Genomic DNA, 24266 nt, shown 5'->3' on the forward strand with positions numbered 1-24266 from the left:
ATTTTTAATTATAATGCTAAGCAATTTTTTTATCTTCCAAATATTTTTCATTATTGTGAAAAGACTAAACTAAAAATTAGTTAAAATAACAGTGCACTAAAAATAACCGAAATCTATAAAATTAAAACTTATCATCAGCAAAGTAAAAGAACCACCAACATTTTATTCAGCATCTTCTAATAATAAAAATCATCCTAATTACAATATTACAATATCCTCAAGGCGTCGCAGCTTTCAAAATGTAAAATAAACAACCTGTAATGACCGTTGAAAAAAACAAGGAGTGAAAGAGAGAGACAAAAAATAGAATAAGAAGTCGGGAAAATGAGATCTGATTATTTTGTTGCGACAAAGTGAGAAAGAGAGAGAGAGAGAGAGACCGGAAATTCCTTGCGGACAATTACTGTCAGGCTTCTTTTCTTATTTAACTAGTGTGTCGCACATCAGAACAAGAGAGAAGATAAAATCACGCACGTGGCAATTAGCGTAAAGCTGTGCCTCTGCAACCGTTTTATCCACCGGCTAAATTGGTGGAAAGGATCTTTACATTGTCGAATTAAATTAAGTAGGTAAAGCGAACTGCATACGTTATACAGTTAACTGCATAGTTACAACGTTACTTCTTTTTTTCGACAATTTGTTTTTATTGTAATTGATTTCGAAGTAGAAAAAACGGTACTTCGAGTACAAATAGAGCGATGTGTATTTCCGTTATATATGAATTCATCTTTTTGGCATCAAAAGCTTGCAACGAATTCAACGAGGTTTTTTTATGCGAATTAATAAATATATTACAGGTTTTAAGCAACGATTATTCGCTCCAGCGAAGCGAAATAGCAACGAGAAATTTTTGAAACTCGCTGAGAAACAATGTTTTTATATACAGGAACTCAATTTTCCAGAAACGGTAAACCACATATATTCTATATTTCCCGTATATTTTATGTAAAGACATGGAATTTTTATTTTCTAAACTGTGCGCAATCAAATGTTAATAAACCTGGTAATCCGTTTAATTAATGATGGCGATATTATTTTTAACTTACATTTTTCAACATTGCGTTGGAAATCTAAATAAATCGGTCTTTGTCTCCCATGAAAGAGAGTTTCGGTACATACAACGCTTAATTAAGTTTCCACGGCGTGAAAAGATGCCTCAAGTCTGATATTATACGAAATATACTCACCTCTTTTCCTTAATACCATCAACCGTGTGTGAATGCTTGGCATTGCGTACGACCTTGTTTGATTATGCGCGTGTGAGACGGAAGGATGTCGGTCTCAAATGGGAAAGTTTAATGTAAACTTTAGCTTTTAATAAATTGACTTTTTCAACAAGATCCTTATTCTGTTTTTTGTTAGTTTACGGAAGTGCGAGATGTGCGAAACATACCATCGCTTTACAATGTGGGACGTTATAGAAATTCAGCAGGGAATGCACGGTTTCACGCCAATGGATCTATTTATAAAAAACTATTGATACGACGTGAAACGCATTTGCTTTCAATTTAGTCATTGGTATGATATTATAAGAGTTATTTTAATAATTAATAGGTTTTCTGTGTAGGAAACTATATGCCTAGACGAGGCAATGTTACATGGAATTGAGCGCATGTTACTTTAAGTATATCAATACATCGCGAGAGATGGCAACCCTTTGAATACAAAACCTATATATTTTCCAAAAAACGCAAGCTTTTATGATAACAAATATGAACAAAATAACATTATAAACACACTTATGTAACATTCGTAAACACAGCAGCAGTAATATTTAGTAATATAAAGACATTTACGTAATAACGCTCTCATTCAAACATTATAAGTCGTAAAATATGAACACAGCTCGCGTATATTTCGCGCGCGTAAAGTATGCTAATATATTTTGAATAATTCAATAGATACCAATCTTGCGGAAGCCATTAAACGAAGATTTTAAGATTCTATCCCAGGGTAATCATTTTAAAAAAGTGTATCAACGAATGCCGAAAGTTTAAATGCTCCCATCGCAAAAAAAGGAACAGACTGTTGTCTATATAAACTTCTTTTTTACGCGAGATCAGTGACCGCGAAGCAAAAAATACATTGAAGCGTTACAGTTCTTATCGGTGATCTAAAATGAATAATAGGAACGCGGTTGTGTTTTTGTGTTTTTGATTTATATATTGTGCGTTTGTAAAGAAAGAAAAAACCTCGGATACGCTTCACACTCTTTCTAACTTTCTCTCTCTCTCTCCTTTCTCCGACTTCTTAGTCATTTATCGAATTTGAAAAAAAGTTGACTGGAGAGTCTAAAATTTCATATTTTCACTCTCACAGGGTCGACATTTATTTTCCCCTAAGAAAAAATATGTTTGATAACGTAATAAGACTTTTTCCACTAAGGTATCTTTTTTACGTAAATATATATACTCTTTTACATTGGAGGGCATGTAACTTTAGGGATAAGGTACATTAATTAATTTACGAAATATTAGCTTCCTTGATAACGAAGTTATTAAAACTAAAATTATATATATATATATATATATATATATATATATATATATATATATATATAATTTTAGTTTATACATATATATACATATATATATAATATATTTTTATTTTTGTAATTTATGTAATAGATTGATAGATTAAGATGATTGAACGTTTTTCTTTATATAATTGTCAAAAGAAATCATTTCTGAAAAACTTACTTTCTCTAATACCTAACACTTTTGACTAATATGCATTATTAAACTTGTTCATAAGGTGACGTTCACGAACATATTTTTATTTTCATATGTGGTATGATAAGAAATTTATTTGCAATCAACTTTCCAATTTAATTAACATACTTTACTGGTTCACTGTTCTGGTAGTAACAGTTTTTTGTTTAGTAAGATCTAATTTGTCGAAATTTTAAAACTATCCTATATCAACAAGGTTTTATACTTCCACAATAATGTGACAGCTGTTTTTTAACTTCTGAATCTTTATTTTAAAAACTTAATTCTGAGAAATAAATAACTTTTCAAAAACTTATAATTTTGTAATTGATTGAGTATTTTCAAAGCAATGAAAAAAAAACTTCGAAAGCAAATCAAAAGCTTATTACATTACAGTTAAAATTATACGCATCATCAATCGAACCAAAAAAAATCTGTTGTCCCGAGAATCATCAACACAATCATAATACTAGAAAAGACACGCAAAGTCATGGGAGAACCTGCAGAAAAAAACGAGCACGTACCATACAAGGCAAGAAGGAAAAAAATCGAAATCTTATTAATAGCATCGACGAAAAAAGAAATGAAGAAAAGAACCGAGAATTTGCACGCGGTGGCAACGAAGCGCAAGAAAAAAATAAGTGGTCCGATTGTCCCGCAGCAGTAGGCCGTCATCGCGCGCTGAAAGTAGGAAAAACGATGTTTCAATTTCTTTCGCGTGAATTGAATTGTCATTCGTGCACTAAATTGGTCTAGATTAATCACAGAATTTTTCTAGACTTCTTAGTGTCTTCTTTGATTCTGGTTAATTATCATTCTCCCTTTCGTGAGATGTACACAAGTAGGTCGATATTTCAATCAAGTGACCATACTTATGTACGAACTTGAAAACATATCACAAACTATCATACTGTTTCATACTTTTCCTTGACTATCATTAACTAATGATATTTGAAAGAGTTAAATGTTCCAAACAATAGTGGAAAGTTGTTTCGTTTTTTTTACAGTACTCTTTCTAGTAGTCATTAACCAAAGAATCACTTAAACCTTTTGTATTTATAAATGATATTGAAAATTTGTCAAATTACGTTCTAAAAAAAAGCATATCAATTACATTTGCAATATTCTTTAAGTTACAGATAATAAGCGAACACGAAAAAAAAAGCTGGACAAATGAACAGAAGAACGACGCAACTGATGGCTCTGAATTCGTGCGAACGTATAAGACCGGAGAGGCCACGGAATGCAATTCAACGTTTGGTCTGGGTGCCAGGATCGCAGCTTCACGTTGGCTTTGTTGGTATAGCCGACGATGAGGGTACTAATCCAAGAATGGCACTCAGAAGGTAGGCACAAGAAATATCTGTTAAGTTAAATGAATTGATTATTCGTTTATATAAATCCGAAGGAAAGTTAAGATAAATCTTTTTTGAAGGCAGCGGTTCGAATAAAATACGCGTACGACTAAAATATACATCGAGAAATCGCTTTTTACATGTCAATCTAAAATCTACGTATGTAATTAATCTGTTAAAGCGATTTCTAATATTAAGAAATACGATATTAATTGCAATTTACGGACGAACTTAACTCATTAATTACTTGTCATGTTTATGGACGAATTTATTATTATTTTGAGAGAAGGTAGTCGACGTATACTTTGATGATAGGAATTTCACATGGTGATGTATGTATATGAACGCGTGAAACGGCAATATACGTTGCAAACTTATTATTCATAGTTCTCTCTCTATCTCTCTCTCTCTCTATCTCTCTCTCTCTCTCTATCTCTCTCGCTCTGACTCTGTCTCTCCACCGTATATTGTCTTTTTCTAATATTTCTTTTTTTGTTTCTGCGCACCGTTACAATTACATGCATACCATATGATAGACACGCAAGAATGTACTCAGTCATTCTCGCCGTTCCTTAACGTTAGAACTGTAGTAAACATTTTTTTTTTAATTTTTTAAATACTCAGTACCAATCATCATTTTTTATCATACATATTTATGATTAACGTTTATGAAAAGCACGTGCTTGTGTTGACTAATGAGGCTTGCACCATTTTATTTTTAGAAGCTTTAATAATAAAAAGCATGTGCCTCAAAAGCACTTGATTATTTCGAGACAGTTGCAACTTACAAGTAAAATCAAAGTCATGACACCAATAATTAAGAAAAAATTCAACGTCAAGCCGATTTCGCTATTAATGAAATCCTTGGAAGAATATCCCCTACACATACACCCATACATACCCTGCATTAATCTATCGGTCTTACGTTATTTCTAAATTTACCATTCTGATGATATATGTATAGGCTGCTGCGTCTGTACGAGGGACGCCAGTATCGCGAGGCGGCTGGTTTCCTGTTGCGGTTGCCGCAGTACACGTTGAAGGCCGCACTGCCGGACATCCCGATCGACTTGCTAATCGAGACGCTACCTCACAGTCTGGTACTGCTGGAAGCTCTGTACGCTCGTCTCCTCGAGTTGGGTATACGCGATGTCAAGGTGTTGAGGCTTGAGCAACTTCTATGGCGAGTTGTATATCTCATAGCTAGCGGTGACGCCCATGACCAGTTTCATTTGAGGGCTTGGGCAAGGCTGCTCTCTGCTCTCAACAGGTTCGATATCGCATTTCCTATATATACACCTGCGCTATTGTTTTATGCATGATATTGCTGTGGTGAACAGCCACTGCTGATTGCTTCTACTACCTAGTTTTCTTATTGCTCTATAGATATATCACTACAGGGCTTATGGTGGCGGTCTTACGGCAAACTGATGTAAAGTCCGTGCAGTATATAGATGAGCTTTCTTGAGTGACTTGTTTAATAAACGAAATGCATTTCTCGCTCAAACATATTATCGCCCGCTTTTTCAGCTCATTAAATAGTATTTGACAAGCTGAATATTTATTTTGGGAGAGTAACAATTTAATGAATCGATTACGATTATTTTTCAACGAACATATTTGACGGAAGCAAATTTTCAACCAACATTCAAAATCGGTCGTTTATCTAATCTATAAAATTTTCTAGTCACTAAACCAAGCAGCATATTTACTTTTCGTTCCACTAACAATCGTATCTCGAACTAATCTCTCGAAATAGCTATTACGTGTGTATGTATGTGCGTCTCAAATAGAGCAGCGCCAAGTGTCCGAAGCGCCCTGATCACTCGTCGTCGTGCCCTCGAAAGAGCAGTCGAGGGTCTAGGTAAACACGGCCTCGTCCAAGCTAAACCCAAGAGCACTGTTAGCAATGGAAATAGCAACGACCATCATCATCATCATCATCATCATCATCATGGTTTCTCGTCGTCAAATAGCATTAACAGCCTGATCAATTCCACGTCAAATCTAGTGCCGTTGCCAGTTGCGCTTAAAGACGAATTGGAGACACGAGCCGATGCCTACAAGCTCGCACTTCATAAGATCGAGAGCCTCGGCAAGCACGCGGGTTTGCACAAAGGTGAGTAGCGTTTCAAGAGACGAGAGATATGATAAGGGATTGTGTACACAGCAGCGATGAGGATAGAAAGTCTTATAGGTGAATCAACAACGAGGGTGTGTATAGAACTGATTTTATGCATGAAGGGAGAGGAGGGATTTGGCTAGATAAATCTTTTCCTACATTACTAAGTCGTATTTGTACATATACTGAGGTATAATTATGTGTAGAGTTTGTGAAAATAATTTGATAACTCATATTATGAATTTTTTGTCTAAATGTAAAAATATTGAAATAAAATTATTTGACTAAAATTTTTAAAAGCTTCAAAAATTACTAAGGTGATTGTAGAAATAGTACTAGTATATTACACAAAATTTAAAATGATATTCGAGTAGTACATCAAGTATACTAGAATTAAAAGATAGTTTTCGATGGAAATTTCAGTGATCTGTAAAATTTTATACCTCTCTGTTTCATAAAAGTTTTAATAATTTTTCTATCCGCTTAGCGTATAAAATAAAAGAAAACTTTCAATATAAAAAACCGTTTAATGTCGTAAATAAGTATCTTTATTGTCTTTACGAGAAACTCGAAAAGAGAAAAGCAGCAGTCAGCAGCTTTAAAACAATTAATAAAGTTGTCTCAAATTCTTCTCGTCTTTTCGTTCCATCCGCGACCAAGAGACTTTCCCCAAGAAGAAGCGAAGAGAGGATGTGCTGCTTTTACGAGATGTGAATTCTATTGACCTACGTCGTACCACGAGTAAGACACTGAAATCAACTAATCGATCAAGTACCACTTTGTACGAGAACTATGTGATAGATAGAGATCGACTAGTTTCAAAGCAAGAATGTGCTTTGTTGAATTCAAACCCACAATAGATCTACATTGTAGAAAAATTCTTCCTTATCTCGAACGTGTTTATTCATTCGAGGGGAAAAAAAAAGGATATTTTATTTACCATTGATTTATATTAGACATCTTTAATCCTTAGGTGATCAAGGTGTGCAAGCAGCATCACATCAACGTCAACTGTCATTAAAGCACAGTGAGGTGCAGCAGCGTTTAATTGACAACCAAGGTTTGCTAAACGTTCTTGAACGTGCAAGTGGCACAAGATTGGACGAATTGTTAGTAGAGTTAAAAACACGCGTCGAACAAGACAAAGAGGCATTGAGACAGTGGAGTGTATTGAGAAAAACTTACAATGATTCGAAGAATCAAACCTCGCTCGCTGCAAAACTGTTGCAATTCTCGAGGGGATGTACTCTCGCTATCCAACTGATGAACAGTGATGGAGCTCCGGTAAGTTCATGAAATGTTTTACCTGAGGGAGCTGTTTCAAAGTTTTTGATAATGTGCTTATGTTTTTCTTTTGTTTTTTTTGTTTGTTTCTTTTGAGTGAGAATTGGCATGATTCACAATTCTTTTGAAGGAATTGGATTTAAAAACGCTACGTTATTAAGGTTTACAAACTTTTGAGTTTTAAACTATTGTTCATAATTCACGAATGAAAAAATAGTACCAAAAGTTATTAGTGTAGAAGATCGTCTTTTTTGTTTGGATTCAATGATCTATCACTATAAATGAAAATCCTCTACGCAATATGAATTCAAACAAAAGTAATAACGTCTATATACAAAGCCATCTCTTTTTTTACGCTCGACTTGAAATTTTACTACATATTGAGAATCAAAGGAAGAGACGAATTCAATACCGAAGCGCATAAAAAACGAAAAGAATTTGGTATATACATTCGAAGTGATTACAATCGGGGTGATGGTAATTATTCATTGAAAGTTTATTTGGTATACCACAATCCAATCTGATTGAGATTTAAAACTTTTAAGCCAAGTGCGCGAAATTATACCAAGATTTTAATTAAAATATCCGATGTATGTGTGCAGAAAATAATTAATACTCTTGCGACTTTCAGAATCAATAAGCACGTAAATATATTCGCAAATTTCCAGTTTAATGAGAAGTTGTAGTCCGTTGGAAGTGCAAAGCAAATAAACATTATAACTTTTGCCCAGAAGTCGTCATTATTATAAGTAAATAAAATGAATTTGACTATGCATAGTTGACAGTGATACGAAGACGAGTATAGTAATCTTTTACACTATCAAACTTTCCGCTTGAACAAATTTGAACACAAGTTAGTGAGAGTTGGTGAGAACGAAGGGAAAAATCGAACTGCCGAAGTTCCGCAAAATCAAAATACACTGTCACTTCACAGGTCGACAATGTCAATTGAAAACTTAGCAGTGTAAAAGTTTGATCATCTCAGAAACTTTGCACACACGCCATGAGACGGAAAATCAGCAGGGTAGTAACGAAATGAAGCGTGCACTAGCGCTGCGGGAAAATCCTTAGCGTTCGTGTGTATCTATACGCGTATCAAATTTACATACGAGATTACGGTCTTGCGAAGTTACCTTGGCTCAGAGGAATAAAAAATATTGTGAAGGGCTCCCTAGCGTGACTCTAAATTACAAATGGTCGCTTGTTTCGCATGAACTTTGGTAGAACCGATCAGTTTTCTGTGGGCGACTGAAATTGCGTGCGAGTTTACGAGGTGACGAGCGACAATAAGTTAGCCGTTTTAAATTGAGATGTTGTGTTTCATGTACCAGAACGAAATTATTTTTAAAATACATAGTAACAATCTGTGTTAATAACAATTTAATGCCGTGCTGTTACTATGATACCTTTGATTCAACAAATAATAAAATTGAAGATGTTTGATTTTAGAAATCCTTTTAAAGTTTAAGATGAATAAGAATCGTCATATTATTGTTGTTCTTAGAAGTTTAATCTATTTTTTGTGATCCTACTTATATGCACGAAAATTATACACGTAGCAAAAGTCGTCCGTTCAGCATTTGAAAATTATTTGACTTGTGGCGTGATCCTTACAAGTATTGAAATATATTGTACATTTTTTCTTTATATTCCTATTGACTACCTTAAATAGTTTCGGTAAAATCAGTGAACTATTATCGTAAAGCACTTAATGCTGGACTTCCTTAGATAATAATAAAAAATTAGTTTGCAAAATAAAAGTACGTGTAATGTCTGCTACAATATAGTTACAAAATTGGAGTTTACTGACATTCTTAAAAGACTTGTTATAATAGCACAACTAATAAATCAGAAAATTAATCATTGTCATCAGAAATACGTCGTAATAATAGTACTACAGTCCCGTCATCGAACCACCGTTGACGCCACCGCTGACATATGGTAGATGAATTTTCCGTTGAAACGCTGATGGATTCGCAATGACAAGTGCAGGACAATTCTGAGGCACTGATTTCCCCAAGCGTCCGTCGCGTGCAAATTGTTCGCGTTAACCGGAAACTTTCGCAGGGAAATGAGTGTCAGCCTCTAAGCTTATAAGGAGACTTTGTTTTCTTTCTCTTTCTCTCTCGTCGCGCACGCACTGATTCATCCAAAGAGAAAAACTGCCGACTGCGGGTTTCCTGACAATGAGAGAGATCGTTGAGAGGGAGAAAAAGATTTTTGTCTGGAAATTTATGACCTAATTTTTTTTTTTATCTCTGCATATTTCATAGAATGTTATATCAAAACGTGTAGTCAGGAATAGGGAAACATGAGTTTCTCGCGTTTTTTCAAGGAAATGTTTATTGTTCAGAAAAAATAATATTACTTTGATGACAGGAAAGTTTAACAACTTTCATTCTTTTTGGATTACTGGAGGACACTTCACTTTACTTCACTAAGTCGCACGGAATATATCTGTTCAGAAAACGACTTGCGAATACCAATAAACTTATTTCTAGACTATAAGTTAATATTATTTATTGCTTTTCAATATTTTGCACGCAGTTAATTACTTGTTTCGATGTAAAATAATATTGAAAAAACGTTGGATCTCAGGAACTGACTAATGGCTCACAATCAGGCGATTACTACTACGATGAGGAGGAGGAGGGAGAAGAATCATCAAGCAGCGCCGGTTATCACACAGATGAAAGTTGTAGTCTTACACCTGAACCCTCATTTAAAACCCTTCAAGGTCTTAGCTGTCAGGATGCTGGAGCGGAACGTCTTTGTGAACGTTACGCTGCTCTTTACACCCAAGCAAGTCAGCACACGCTTGAGGCACTTAATGGGCTTCTACCATTAAAGGACGCACCTGAACTCAAGACTAAGATATTGTATTCGATTGTTGTAGTGAGTTTTTGATTTTCTTTCTACTAAGTGGTGCAATCAAGATGAAAACTTTTTTGGAATTGCGCCGACGAAAGCGATATGAATTTCGTTTGCTCTCGGACGATCAATTATCGTTACGCCACAAACGTTGTCGAGCCTGTTCCGTCAATGATTCAGCTTTAATCACGCATACAGATCAGAAATGTCGCTATGTACCTTTTCGTTACGCATTATCGAGAAATACTGAAACCAAAGAAATTAAATTACCAAATTTTAACGTTTTCTTGCGTAAAAGTTTTTCTGTTAATGATGGACACTACAAACTTTTTCCAATTTGATTTTCTTGCTTTTTTGTCGAATGACGTTGAAAGAATAAACAGTTGGAGAGTGAAGAAGTCGATGGGAAAAACACACTCACTTAAATAGTTCTTTCGAGGCTATTCGTCAAGTGCGAAAGAAATTGACGTTCGAATAGCTTGACCTCTTGAATAAATAATGTTTTACTAAAGAAACAAGGAACTCATTTTTAAAATGTTCACAATTAGAAAGGTGAGGTCTATATCTACATGATTTCCATGTTGATTAATACAGATAGATAAACAAACATTAAAAATACCCTTTGCAGTGTGTATGTAAACTAGTATATAGTGCCGGGAAAGCTGAAATCGACTGGGTTAAAATAGGACGTGTCGCTTTAGCCGATTGCTGTCCTACGGCCGAGGATTTGAAAGGGCTTATTTTGATCCCATGCTCTCGACCGGGGGAAAGATTTCTAATGTAATTTTACGAGACTTTTCCCTTGGCTGATGTGCCATTTGAATAAGCACATTTCTCCTAGAACCAAGCTTTAAATGTATGCGGAGAAGTTTTTTCATCCAATTAATTTCGATTTGTTTGATTGCTTTCTATCTTTGTTTGTCCATTTATCCATTAGCTTTCTCAATGAGAATTTGCGTTTTGCTATATAAATGGCGTGGCAAGATAATTGATTCGTTCGAAGATAATTGATCATATAATATATTGAAAAAGATTCAATTTGGCGATATCTTTCCAATTGTGCTCTGCTGAAATACCAATTATATCTGTACGAAACATTTAACGAGAAAAAAATATTTCAAGACTATACGTGTAGAAACAAGATCTATCGGGCGAGGTTAAGCATCCGTAACCGCTCGCCGCTCATCTCTAATCGAAAGAAAACCTCCAAAGCAATAAGCGCTCGCGAAGCTTATCAAAATGACGCGAAGCAAGACGTTATACAATAAAAATTGCAATCTCTTCAAGCAGGTGAAACTTTTTTTGCGAAGGCTTTCAGAGAAATTGAAGATGGACTGGCGGTACATCAGGGCGATTGCTTCTCTCTTTCTCTCTCACGATCGATTGTAAAATTCAACGTGACCTTAGTTATTGGTGCCTTGGGTATATCTCAAGAGCTTAGCGAATCGATCTTTCCTTCACTGCCAAAGACGATTTCGTTCGGAATATACTTTTTTTTCTAAACATCCAGGCTTTTCAGATTTGCTGATAAATACCATCAAAGATATAATAATATTATAACTAACTTTTTCGACTTCGGTTAAAAATTGCTCTCTGCAAATAAGAAATTGAACACGTAATAAAGTCGGTAGTGGCACTCGGCAAAAATAAAACCATCAAAGATATCGATGTTATTTCAGAATGTAAGTGCATATACAATCGCATAGAAAGCGAGATGCACTACGCGTGTGATATACATACGCCATATAACAAATTTTACCGTCAAGCATTCTTCTCAGGCTGCGAATGTGAAAGCATGAAAGCTTACGTCGTCCTCTGCAATGTCTAAATATTGCGTGAGAAGCATATGCGCGCGAAGATAACAAGCTACGATTCTTTCGTCTTTGATGATTCCTCTCGAGGTTCTTCGATTAATTTCCATACTCTTCCGTTCCAGTTATCCTGGCGTTTAGCTGGGATTTTGCAAGCTTCGCGTCGCATCGAAGCACTGAAGATACTCAACGGCGGTAACACGCATTTACAAGCGTCAGCACCACCGGATCTCGAAGACTGCATACGCAGACAATTGGCAACCGTTGGAGCACAATCAGGAGCTCGCGATGTTGCTCATCAAGTCACAAATCAACTTGAGCGCACTTTGTATGATTTTCCTTGTTTAAGGTAAAAATTTTACAGTTAATTTAAAAAAAAAAAACTGAATAATTACAATGTAAAAATTTTTTTGGTTCGCGCAGAGACAGCAACGAGGTGAAAAAATATACATTAGCTTGTTCTCGATTAGCATGGGCTTGCTTAGCTCGCAATACACCGTTGGTATTGGAAGTAGCTCACGGTCAAGATTTCAGACCCGAAATTCACTCGCGGCACCGATCGTCTACCAATGGAATGAAAATCAAAGCTATTCTATGGCCTGGACTTCGCGAAGGATGTCAAGGACCATTCTTGCATAAAATTGTTGTTGTTACAAATTGAATCTAATTTTTTTTTTAAGATATGTTTATGTAAATACTTTAAGCGGTTGTCATCTTTCAGATTTTCTAGTTCACTACATTATCTGTAAATAGTTTAGAAACCGGAAACGGATTTTTTCTTTTAGTATTTTGTTTCTTTTTCTTTGACTTATTTAACATATACGCTCATGTGTAAATATCATAATCATACGTTTATGCAAAGCACACGCATATATTTACATTGTTCACTTGTATATATAATTGAAAAAAAACTGTAAAACGAGCCCTAGAGAAATTTCACAAATTATTCGAAAGAATAATTTACTGAAAGTTGGAGTTAGATAAAAATAGTTCAGACGCAAATAATATAAATATGTAACTGGAAATCATAAACATATGTGTCAGTCGGAAAATGTTACGAATGGTATTTTATAATATAAAAATCAAATATGATGACGTATTCTGCAATGTACTCGTTATAGATATCTACAAAATAAAATATTTATATACGTATGTTTCATCTCATCCTATAAACACTGAAATATTCTAAAGAGAAGTATATGGGTAAATTTAATAGGAAGTATTATAATAATTACTCGCAATAAAAAAGTTTTTAAACGATGGTCTTAAAAGTAGAAAATTTTTATTTACTTAGGAAAAAAATTGCTTAATTTAAGAACAATTCAAACATTTTAAGAATATGTTTGAAAATTCAAAACTTTCCTTTTTTTGCTGTGTTCGATCCTTAACACTCTATTCTGATAATTTATCAATTGATTTCTTACACTTATATCGCACACCACGGAGAATGTATTTGCTATGCAACGCAGAGCATCAACGCAAGATTAATCACGCTTTGTTTGTCTTTTTCTGGTGCGTATGACTCCATAAATACTCGCGAAGGTAGTTTCATTAAAGCATTTCGCTAGCAGCAACTCTCGAAGGAATTTCTATTAGCGGTGAAAAGGTGCTAATTTAATTACGCTGATAGGGAAATTCCGGCCTCCGTCATCTGTCCCTTTTTTTACTCTTTCTCTTGCATATACTGTATAAGCCCTTTTAAACCCTATAAAGAGATTTAATTTTAGATTTATTACCTTCTATTCATCGGCTGCTACTTAATGAAAAAATTAAAAAATCAATTGGGCTTCATTTCATTTCGCCAAAAATCCTTTTCGCAATCTTTTTCCTCTCCTTTGCGCTTGAAATATACTTTTTTCTTTTTTTTTCCTACTCAAAGTACTCCTCATGTGAGTGTAATTGAAAGTCAAAGTGAGTACAGCAAATTTTTTTGTTGGTGCAAGTAAATCTGAGTTCAGCTTATTTTAAATGTTTTGTAGATTCTACTTTCTAATTGGAAAAGATTTTTTACGTTCAAGAAAAAATAATTTATTTACATACGAATTACAGCTTTTTTCCACATTTCATTTTAAAAATTTTCTTATACTTTCTTATATCTACTAAAATATTAAAATAAAAATACCAAAGATTAATAAATTGAAGCTCTTTATATATAATCTTTTAAATTTCTTATGAAGAAATTATTTTAAACTTTCATACAAAATTTCGTAGATATTGTTTGCTGCAAAGCTATACTCCATCATATGTGTACAGCTAAGAGACACTGCGGCAGCGGCATCTGTGTTCCTCGTCCATATAATGCATTAACGTCGTTGTGTATCGCGTGTACGCACACACACACACACACACACAGTGTAGAAAGAGAAATGTTGCATGTGTTATTTATGCATGGCGTCAGTCGGCTTTGATGATTCTTTTAGGCCGCTTCCTTTGGTCCATTAACCTTTCCTCTCCCTCTCTCTCTATCTCTAGCGTTATATCCTCGGGCGTACTACCTGGCAACTTTATATTATGACGCGCGCTGCGACCATATTCCTTCACCTCGCATATTTTTTCATCTTACGCATCTCTACGGGCTTATTTAATATTGATTCCCCACTGAATTGGTCTACGTCTAGTATTACGTGAACTCTTTCATATTTTTAATTGTACATATTTGTTTATGATTTTTGAAGATAACATGAGTTTTATGTCGAATTTATTTTTATTATTTCACTAGACATGTTTGCTTTATAAATTGAATGGCGATTGAATGGAATAATATACGTAATTTTCTTTAAAGAATTTAAATGTGATTCGGGACTTCGGACGAAAACTTCGTTGGTCACCTCGAAATTTCCTATTAGTTTAATACTTTTGAAAAATCCGAAGACTTTAAAAACTTTTGCAGACTTTTGATGAACCTTTGAATACATTTATATTGAATATAATTTTCAAATAGAATTTAATTTTATATGCCTTTTGTTATTATAGTTTGTTACATACTGTACTTCAATTACTTGTTACTTTGCTCTCAAAAAGAAAACCAGTTTGGTCTTCACAGTACAACTAATATGATTAAAAAGAGGAATAATATCGACTGTACATAATTACATCAAACGTTTCAATTATTTAGAAAACAAGTTTGGAAAAGCATGTGTCACATTTGTCGTAATATGAAAACTGTTACAAAATTGTAAAATAACTGCAAAATTACAAGTTGCGAGATTTATCTATAAATGGCCCCTTCAAAAAAAAATCAATTCGTATTATGAAATGCAAAATTTGACCGTAATAGAGACGTTAAAAATAGATTGAAATACCAGAGAGGGAGGAAAAGTATAAGCAAGTTGCAACACAGCATAGACGGTAATTTCGCATGGTGGTCTTCCTCGCGCCGGCGCGAATAAAAAGTCTAGATCGAGAGAGAGGAGAAACTTTAAAGTGCCTCAGCACCTCAAAATATCTGTATAACTATGCGACTGTCGAAGAAATAAAGTGCCCGAGGCGGTGGCGAAAGGCTTTCTGAAGTTACATGATAAAAACAAAGAAAACAGCGACGAGCCACTTGCCAAGCTGCAAATAAACTTTATGTCCGCTGAGTATTAAAAATGACTCAACTCCGGAGTAAAGTCGAATAAATATGAAGCACGATCGTTGATAGGGCGGATTGACAGAACAACGTATTGTCGCCAAGGCTTTCTATTTTCGTATGCTAATTCATGCTACATGGAATCTTTAATAACATTAAATAAAAGGATAAAAGTTCCAATAACGGTGTAAGAAAAGGCAGCAGTAAGTAATGAACGTCAAGCAAATTATTACGTTTTTTTAGATTGCCCTACAGCGCTTCCAAATTGCTACAGGAAATCCAATAGTTGGTCAACTTCGATAATTGTGTTTCACAGCGTTATAAATACGATTAAAATGAAACATCTGGCTATATACACATGTGTTCTAATCTTTGCACCTGATAATTCGTTTATCCCTGCAAAATTAAAAACAGTCCCTTCATTAGCACCAAACGAACCAAACAATCTTTTTTTCTTTTTTATCCTTATTCGAGCATGTACGAGTGTAATTGAAATTTGCAGTGCTCGTTTAACATTACTGTTATAACTTGTATTGATGAATTGTTAAAATGAAGTTAAAATAAAAATCTGATGGAATAAAAAAAATAAACGAAGAGCATGCATTAATTAAAGTTGAATTAGCATGGTCAATGCGCTCTTATAAAGTAGATGCAGGTTATCTTTAATAAGTCAGTGGTCCCTCGGATACCGGGTACAGTTAATAGTTGGACGATGCTCTCCCGTCCAACAAAAATGATGAAAAAAAAACTGATCAATTTTATTTGAATATTTTTTAATGACTTCCTAGTTTACGTATGTATCTCAAACGACCAACCTATACACGGACAGTAAAATATAAATCAATTAGAAAAAACCTCAGTCTGTATAAAAGCTCATCTTGCCGAAGGACAATAGCTTCCACATACCAGATACCACCAACGACTTGATTAGCGATCCTCTTGCGAGCCCTTGCTATTCTCCTTTGAAGGTAAACCTCCAGAAATGCAATTCAAAGTGTAGCTGCTGCACACATCGTCTTTGTCCGTCTCTACCAACTGTTTGCTTCCTAACATTTCTATGATGGAAGCAAAGTGTTTATCACCCCCTCAAACACTAATTAGCTTGGCTTTTCTTTGGCTTTGTCTTTGCTAGCGCAATCACTTGCAGAAATATTTTCTGTGAATTTAGTTAGAAATGCGGTATGTGTAAGTGTATGCATATGAATATGTAAACACGTCTTTGGTACGTAGTGCGGAATGTGAATGATAGTATGAACAGTCAGACTCTAAATTAGCAAATCGTAAGGTAACATTTGATTTCGTGCATACATATGGCAATAAAATAAGATCATTTATAAACATTTTCCTTGTATTTTGATATTAGTGATGTGAATGTAGTAATGTAGTTTTTAGAGAATGTAGTTTTCTTCTACTGAAGAAAACTGTAAAAATTTAGTAGGAACTAAAAGAATATTACACAGATCAACAAATTTTCCATTTATTTCACACCTATATAGAAATATACGTTTCCGAAGGTTTTTGCTGCACCGAATCTGAATTTAGCCTTAAAATTGCTCCTTCGTATCAGGATTCCGAGATATTTTGGAAAAACAGCGTTTTTCAGAAGTTTAGATTAGAATATCTCGGAATTATGACGTGATAGAGCAATTTTGACATCGCATTTGGATTCAGCACGCTAAAAACCTTCGGAGACGTGTAGCCTAGTTTTGGATGTAAAATTTGCTAACCTGTGTTATTGTCGGGATGAAGTCGAAACAATTAATTTCTTTGTAGCATTTAAAATGTTTCCTTTCTAAGTTAAATGAATTAACATCGAAACAAAATAAAAAGAAATCTAAATATTTTCAATACATCAAAGTTTCCAGGGCTGTTCTGGGAGAGAGTTCCTCTTCCAGATTTGCCCAGTCCTGAATGTTTCATCTAGTGTAAGTGTAAGTACCACAACCTTGAAAGTACGAAGCAATAGTAGCGTCACCTATCGCAATCTTCTAACAATCTGAGCTTAAGCAGGCGTGGTATTTTAGAACTGAAGCTCCAGTCGATGACACTATCGCTGTTTTAAGTTAAGTGCTCACTTTAAACAATCGAAAACAATTATTGACGAATAAAATTAAAGTTAAATGATTTATATGAGAGAAAAATGAAAAGCATTTTACTTATTTCAGAATTTATTATAAACTTCATACTTTCTATGTACATACCTTAATAATTCTCTGCCTAATACTTTGTAATATAGTTTGATTAACGTGTATAAAAATTATGTCGATTCAATTCTCGGCTATTATAAATTCGAGACTATTGAAGAGTTGATTCATCATTTTTATGAAAAAAATATTTCATATTTCATATTGTTCGTGGCAAACTTTGGTAAATGCGCATATTTGTTTCTCTACACCTTTTTTTTCGTTATTTATCAGTGTTGTTACGTTCACAAGAAAATATATCAAACTATTCCCTTTGTTTTCTAGTACGAGTTATACATTATTGAAATTTCACCTGCCAAACCAACGGATGACGATGTACAAGGTTATAAAAACAAATCATTTTTGTTTCTTTATTTAATCTCGTTCGCTGTTTGTTCTATTTCATTCATAATTTAATGATTTTACAATTTGATAAAATACAATCTAACTATACGCATAATCCTTATACTCTCAATTGTTAGGTATTATTTAAATAAAATGTTTGCTTTCTCATTATGTAGATACATTTTACAGTCATCTGCGCATTTAAAAATACGTAATGACGTCGAGTATAAAATTCATTATTTTGTATTTTTCAAAGATTATTTATTTTTTAAAAAGTCAAATGACAATGAATAAGTCGAATTTATTTATAAGTGAATCAACAGCAATTTTACATAGACATATAAACGATACAGTCTTTTTTATATTTCACTTGAGGTTTTTCACATTCTGCAGTGCCTCAATAACTTAAACCTAAGCTTAAGTGACTGCAAAATTGGTAGTAATGCTAAAAAATTACATTAAAATATATTTCGCCATACAATTGTTGTGAAGTAATGTTTTGCTTCGTGCAAAATTTCGAAATGCAAAGTTACATGACGCTATTACTCAATGATTGTACAAGTGAAAAACATTATTCATTTCTCTTTTTACAATGTAAAGTTTCTATTAATTAAGTCAAACAGGATAACACTGACGATAAAACCAACAAAATAATAAAATAATTCTATATATGATGCCAATTACATCATAAACTACTCTTGTTTATTGATGAAAAAAATGTCTGATGATTCATTATTAATGTTATGGTTACATAGTGCAGTTCACAAGACTTTATACGGAACATTACGTTTATACGAGTTATTAATGTTATTGATTTATAAAGCTCATAAAAACACATTTTGATATTTCTACAAGTTCTAAATGTATACAATACAAAATTAACACAATATTGCAAAAGTCATAATATTTTATCATTAATATACAATAAATTTTAAGGCGGAACTTTTGTCATAAGTATACCTATATGAATTAGGTACGGATCTTTGCTTGTACAATCATGAAATCTTAAAATAAAATTTTTTATTAAGATATACGGTAAAACAAACGTAAACGAAGTGTTTCCTATAATCATGAAATAAAATCCTATAAACAATTATAATTCATGTGTGTATGTATTACAATTACACAGATATTTTCAACAATAATAGTAGTACACTGTTGGATATACAAAAATAGTTTACGCTTGTTTTCGAAAATTAAATTGATAATCAAAAACCAAAACTGAAAGTTACATAGATTAACTTTTGACAAAGATATTAAACATTTCTGAAAATTAATTGAAAACTATACGTTTTTAAGTCAATTAAGCATGGTATTATACCTCGAGTCTTGCTTTAAATATATTACTACCTATTTAGCAATTGGCAATTGGGTTAGGTTTATACTGGTCCAACTGCTAATTGTATGTTGAATCTCAATGATGATTGTTCTGTTTATACCGGAGATTTTACAGAATAGATGATATATCTTCGAGAATCGAGAGCTGAAACAAAATATTTTCAATTACAAAACTGTTCTCTTTTTCATAAATTTGATATAGTAAATACAAAAACGAATAGTTTTATACTAATTAATATAAAACCATTATTTTTGCATATGGCAAAAACCCATCAAATTAATTTTTTAAACGATTTACGAAACAAGTTGAATTGTAAAGATATTTAGTAATAATTTGAAAAATTTATATTTATTACTTACCTTATACTTTCATCAAACTAATCTTTTTTTTTACATAATGAGACACCACCGTCGACCGGCTCCTGATTCATCATCAGCTTTGACTTCTTTACTTGAGCTTATATTTGTCTTTTCCACTTCTCCAAAATTGTAAGGTGTTGAAACTTCAACAGCTTTCCGTGAGAATGGATATTTTAAGAATTCAAAAGAGGAGTTTAATAGATTACTTCCTTCAATCCTTGATTTTTTTGGTGAAGATATGGCTTCTTCTATGAGTTTTCGCTTTTTGTCCAATGGTGTACCATTATTGCTAGAAGGCAACTCCGACAGAGCAGTACGTTGATACAAGGGCTTGTACATAGCATTTCCATCTTCTGAAACGGAAATACTTGACGTGTTAACAAATAAACTACTATTTGGCGATGGCTGCCTATCCTGAATTGTTATATGTCTTCCTATTGATTTTCTTCCAGACAGAGTCCTCAAAGTCTTTCCAAATGTATCTTCTTTGTGGCGATATTCGGATGCACTCTGGTCAGCATCATTCTCTTCTTCATTCTGAAAATAATATTCACATTAATAAGGAAAAAAATGGTAATTATCTTATTTTTCAAAAAAATAGACTATAACACAAACCTTTTGATCTTTCAAACAATCATGTAGTTTAATTTGAATATCTTTTAATTTTTTAGTTGAGTCAGTATTTTCATCTTCATTCAGATCTTGACTTTCAATATTTTTATCCTCATCTTCATTTAGTTTAATTGACTCAATGGACTCAGATGGATCAGAAGTAGTAGATTCTACTACATCTACAGAGCAACTATTTGTATCAGATGGTGAATCGTCTTTAATAACTTTAACGTCATCAACAGTCTCTTTAGTTTTTTCTCTGTTCTCTTGTTCAACATTATCCGAAACATTTTTTATTTTATTTTCTTCATGTTTACCATTTTCTTCTATTTCGAATTGAAGATTGAAGTCCTCTTCTTTTTCATTAATATCAACACTTTCTGCACCATTTCCGTTGGAAGTTTCTTGACCATTTACACCATTTTCATATTTATTCAATGAATTATCAATAACTTCATCAATAATTGGTTTCATATTTTCAATAACCTGTACAGAAGGTTCAGTGCTATCAATTTTCTTGTCTTTTTTCTCCAAATTTTCGGTCTGCTGTTTCATTTTAGAAATCTGACTTTTATCTTTTACAACTACACCACTTTTTTTGATTCCTTTGTCCTCACTGACTATACTGGACCTATTTATACGGTTCGTTGGGTTGCCCAACCCACTCTTCACTGGACTTCGTAATTTGCTCTACAACATTTAATTTTATTTGATACTTGCATTTCAATGGTTTCTGATCATGAACAATGAACATTTTTTCTTTTTCTAATTTAAAATTATAAAATAAATTTGTTCACATTACAATTGCTGTGTCATATTGTAATAAATTTAAATGATAAACATGTAAATATTATAAATAAAAAAGCAAATATCTTGATATAATTAGACTTCTCAAGTTGTTTTTCAAAAATCTTGAAATTATTAATACATTATATAATGTTTTATTGATTAATGACATTAAAGAATAAAGTTCAGAATAAACAATTTTTAGATATTTCAGTTGCATAAAATTATTATTCAAGTCCATTTAGATGTAACTTTTTCATATATTCTGAAAAATATCAGTTTTACAATAAAACTTACTCTGTTAATAAATAATAACATACAGGTTAATTATGATATTTTTGAACATCAACTACAGAATAAATATATCAAAATATGAAAAGAGTAGTGTTAAAGTAATTTAAAAAAAGATTCATATTTTATAATTTAATGAAAGTTGTATACTTTCATTAAAAATTATTATAGAACAAGCAAACCTTAATTTACCTTAATTTTTATTACACCTGCATTTAGCTTCAAGACAGCACTAGCTTGCTTTGATCTGAAATACAAATAGATTAAAATAATGATTAATACAAAGAATACAATGATAAGAAAAATGAATGAGAAGCCCTGCAAGCCAGAATGCTGGAGGTGATGAGAGGCAATGATTGATTACACATATATTAGAGAAAAAAAACTAAACTCCCATGTTTTCAAAGTATGACTCATGCTTTAACCAATAATAATTTTTAACTATATATTTTTTTAAATTACAAAGTACTTTTTGAAAAATATCACAAATTTAATAAAAATCTTAGTTTTTATTTTTTTCCTTTGTACTTTTTAGCAACATGCAGAATAAAGATTATGATTACACTTTGATGTTTGCTGTTGATCTTCTTGTATATTGACTATACATAACAACCAATTCCAAAAATAAAATAATCTATGAATATCATCAACAGTTTCTTTCAAATTGTGTATAATTGAGAAACATATTTCAATATTACCAAGCTACATTCTCAAATCAATTTATTTTAACAAGTAAAGAAAACAAAAAACAAAGTACTTCAGAAACTGTAGATACTTCTTTATGGACTCTTTGACAAATGAAGATGACAAACCTGTTTGGACTTTCTGCTTCCCCCTGTTTTTCAGTTGAAGCTTTTGAATTGCTTGATGCTCTATATCTCCGATCATATATTCTCTCATCGCCCCCAGAGTTCTTTGATGGTTTACCCATGGTTAGCGTGTATCTTAAGCTGTTATATATACTTTTTTAATCTTCTAAATGAGATTGTTCTTTAGATATTTTTATACCGTTTGTTAGAAACTTCAGAAAGTGAGCGTGTTGTTTATGATCTTTTCTAAAAAAAATTTGTAATTGCATAGATACTTGAATTAGAAGTAATAGAGTCTTATGCTTTGCCAAGTTTATACTATTGTTAGAGCAAGAGTTCTCTGTCAAATCTTTTAGATGCCATGAAAGTCAATGGCAGAAAATGAAAGCACAGAGGCCATACACAGCTATGCCAAACAAACAAGGTTGAAAATGTTACCGATTACAGATTAATTATAAACCATCTTTTATTTATTATTGGAATTTAATTATTCAAACGAAAAAAAATAACATTTCGCGGTGACAATTATTAGAATATAAGAAAAACGTAATACGTTAAACGTTTTCAACAATGGCGGTAACAGAATGCTGACAAAGTAACCCGAGAAACAGTCGGGATTCTCAAATTAAGACTCAAGCGTGAGTAAAAGAGAATTTAACAAGCATGCAGCAAAAGCAAAGAGTTAGAATTCATGCTCGAAAAATAATGATAAGCATGAGAACATTTTCAATCACACGCCCACGTGAAGCAAAGCCTATCTTGTTTAGAGTCGAGGAAAGTTATATGGTACTTTTCGTTAACCTAAACAAAAAAGGTATGGTATACCTTTTTGCCTCAAGCGTGAATTTTCAGAGTCCCTTGCCGGTGACGAGCATTCGACTAATTACGCCAAATGAACGAGTGAAAGAGAGAATATACTTCGCAACAAAGAGACGACGCGAAGGACGCCGCGCTTGGTTTTTTTCTCTTCTCTCTGTCTCTCTCGTTCTCTCTTCGCGTTTGGTATGTACAGTGAAATGTTTTTAACTTATGCGTATTTCCTCAGAAAGATCAAGGATATCTTTGGTAACGCACACGCACGACAACGCCGCGTGTATTTATGTATATATATTTAAAGTACTACTTTTTAGCATACGATCTTTGATATCAATTTTTCTACAGAGGATAAGCAAATGAAGATGTAATGAACGCCGTGCGCGAAGCGTTCAAAATGAGAATACCACGAAACACGAGAGAAAGCACGCACACTACGTGCAATATGATTTTTCTGCGAGACTATATATAATATGACTGGTTTCTCGTAATACGTATTAAAAAGTAAAAACTATATGTGTGAATGTATGGGACAGACCAACGAAGCAACTGTATGTAGTCTGCGGCGATGCACTAAATTCTTTACGTGTGTGTACCCTTCATAAACGCTACACTACCACTACTGAGAGTACTGTGTTGCACTCTGGACCACTGAACCTCGACGATTTCCCTCTCTCTCTCTCTCTCTCTCGCTCTGCCTCTTTCTGTCTCTCTCTGTCTGTCTGCTGTGTGTCTGTCTATCTGTCTGTCTGTCTGTCTGTCTGTCTCTCTCTCTCTCTTTCTCTTTCTCTTTCTCTCTCTCTCTCTCTCTCTCTCTCTCTCTTCCGTGCCACTTTAGGTGCGAGACTCGCCGGCGTATCCTCTTTCTCCTTTTTTTGAGGTTAAAGCAGTGCTCATTGCTTGAATGCTCGTAGCTGATTGGCTACGATAAGATCACAAGGTATACAATGCATATTATTGTCCGGACATTAATTCACGACCCGCGAAGTTCAAAATCCAAATTA

The 24266-nt window shown here is 33.4% G+C and overlaps 2 protein-coding genes across 5 annotated transcripts; one reads left to right on the plus strand and one right to left on the minus strand.

The window, feature by feature from the left end:
- Positions 1–3884: 3884 nt before the first annotated feature.
- LOC131673405 (uncharacterized) lies at positions 3885–13192 on the plus strand. The gene is made up of 7 exons (XM_058951364.1): positions 3885–4057; positions 5031–5336; positions 5860–6185; positions 7162–7480; positions 10079–10367; positions 12280–12503; positions 12578–13192. Exons 1-7 carry the CDS (start codon positions 3885–3887, stop codon positions 12813–12815), a joined length of 1875 nt encoding a protein of 624 aa, XP_058807347.1. The 3' UTR covers positions 12816–13192.
- Positions 13193–17886: 4694 nt separating this feature from the next.
- On the minus strand, positions 17887–23947 carry LOC131673403 (uncharacterized). 4 transcript variants are annotated; one of them, XM_058951359.1, is made up of 6 exons: positions 23801–23947; positions 22453–22590; positions 21833–21887; positions 20567–21253; positions 19952–20488; positions 17887–19736 (listed from the first exon to the last, which is right to left on the minus strand). In XM_058951359.1, exons 2-5 carry the CDS (start codon positions 22569–22571, stop codon positions 19982–19984), a joined length of 1368 nt encoding a protein of 455 aa, XP_058807342.1. In that variant the 5' UTR covers positions 22572–22590; positions 23801–23947; the 3' UTR covers positions 17887–19736; positions 19952–19981. The 4 variants fall into 4 exon arrangements, with proteins under 4 accessions (XP_058807342.1, XP_058807344.1, XP_058807343.1 ...); XM_058951361.1 differs by having other exon boundaries at positions 22453–22695; positions 23801–23888; XM_058951360.1 differs by lacking the exon at positions 23801–23947 and adding an exon at positions 23275–23778.
- Positions 23948–24266: the final 319 nt, after the last annotated feature.

This window comes from Phymastichus coffea, unplaced genomic scaffold (assembly GCF_024137745.1).
Source record: "Phymastichus coffea isolate CEN01 unplaced genomic scaffold, Cenicafe_Pcof_1.1 PCOF00176, whole genome shotgun sequence".
Classification (NCBI taxonomy): domain Eukaryota; kingdom Metazoa; phylum Arthropoda; class Insecta; order Hymenoptera; family Eulophidae; genus Phymastichus; species Phymastichus coffea.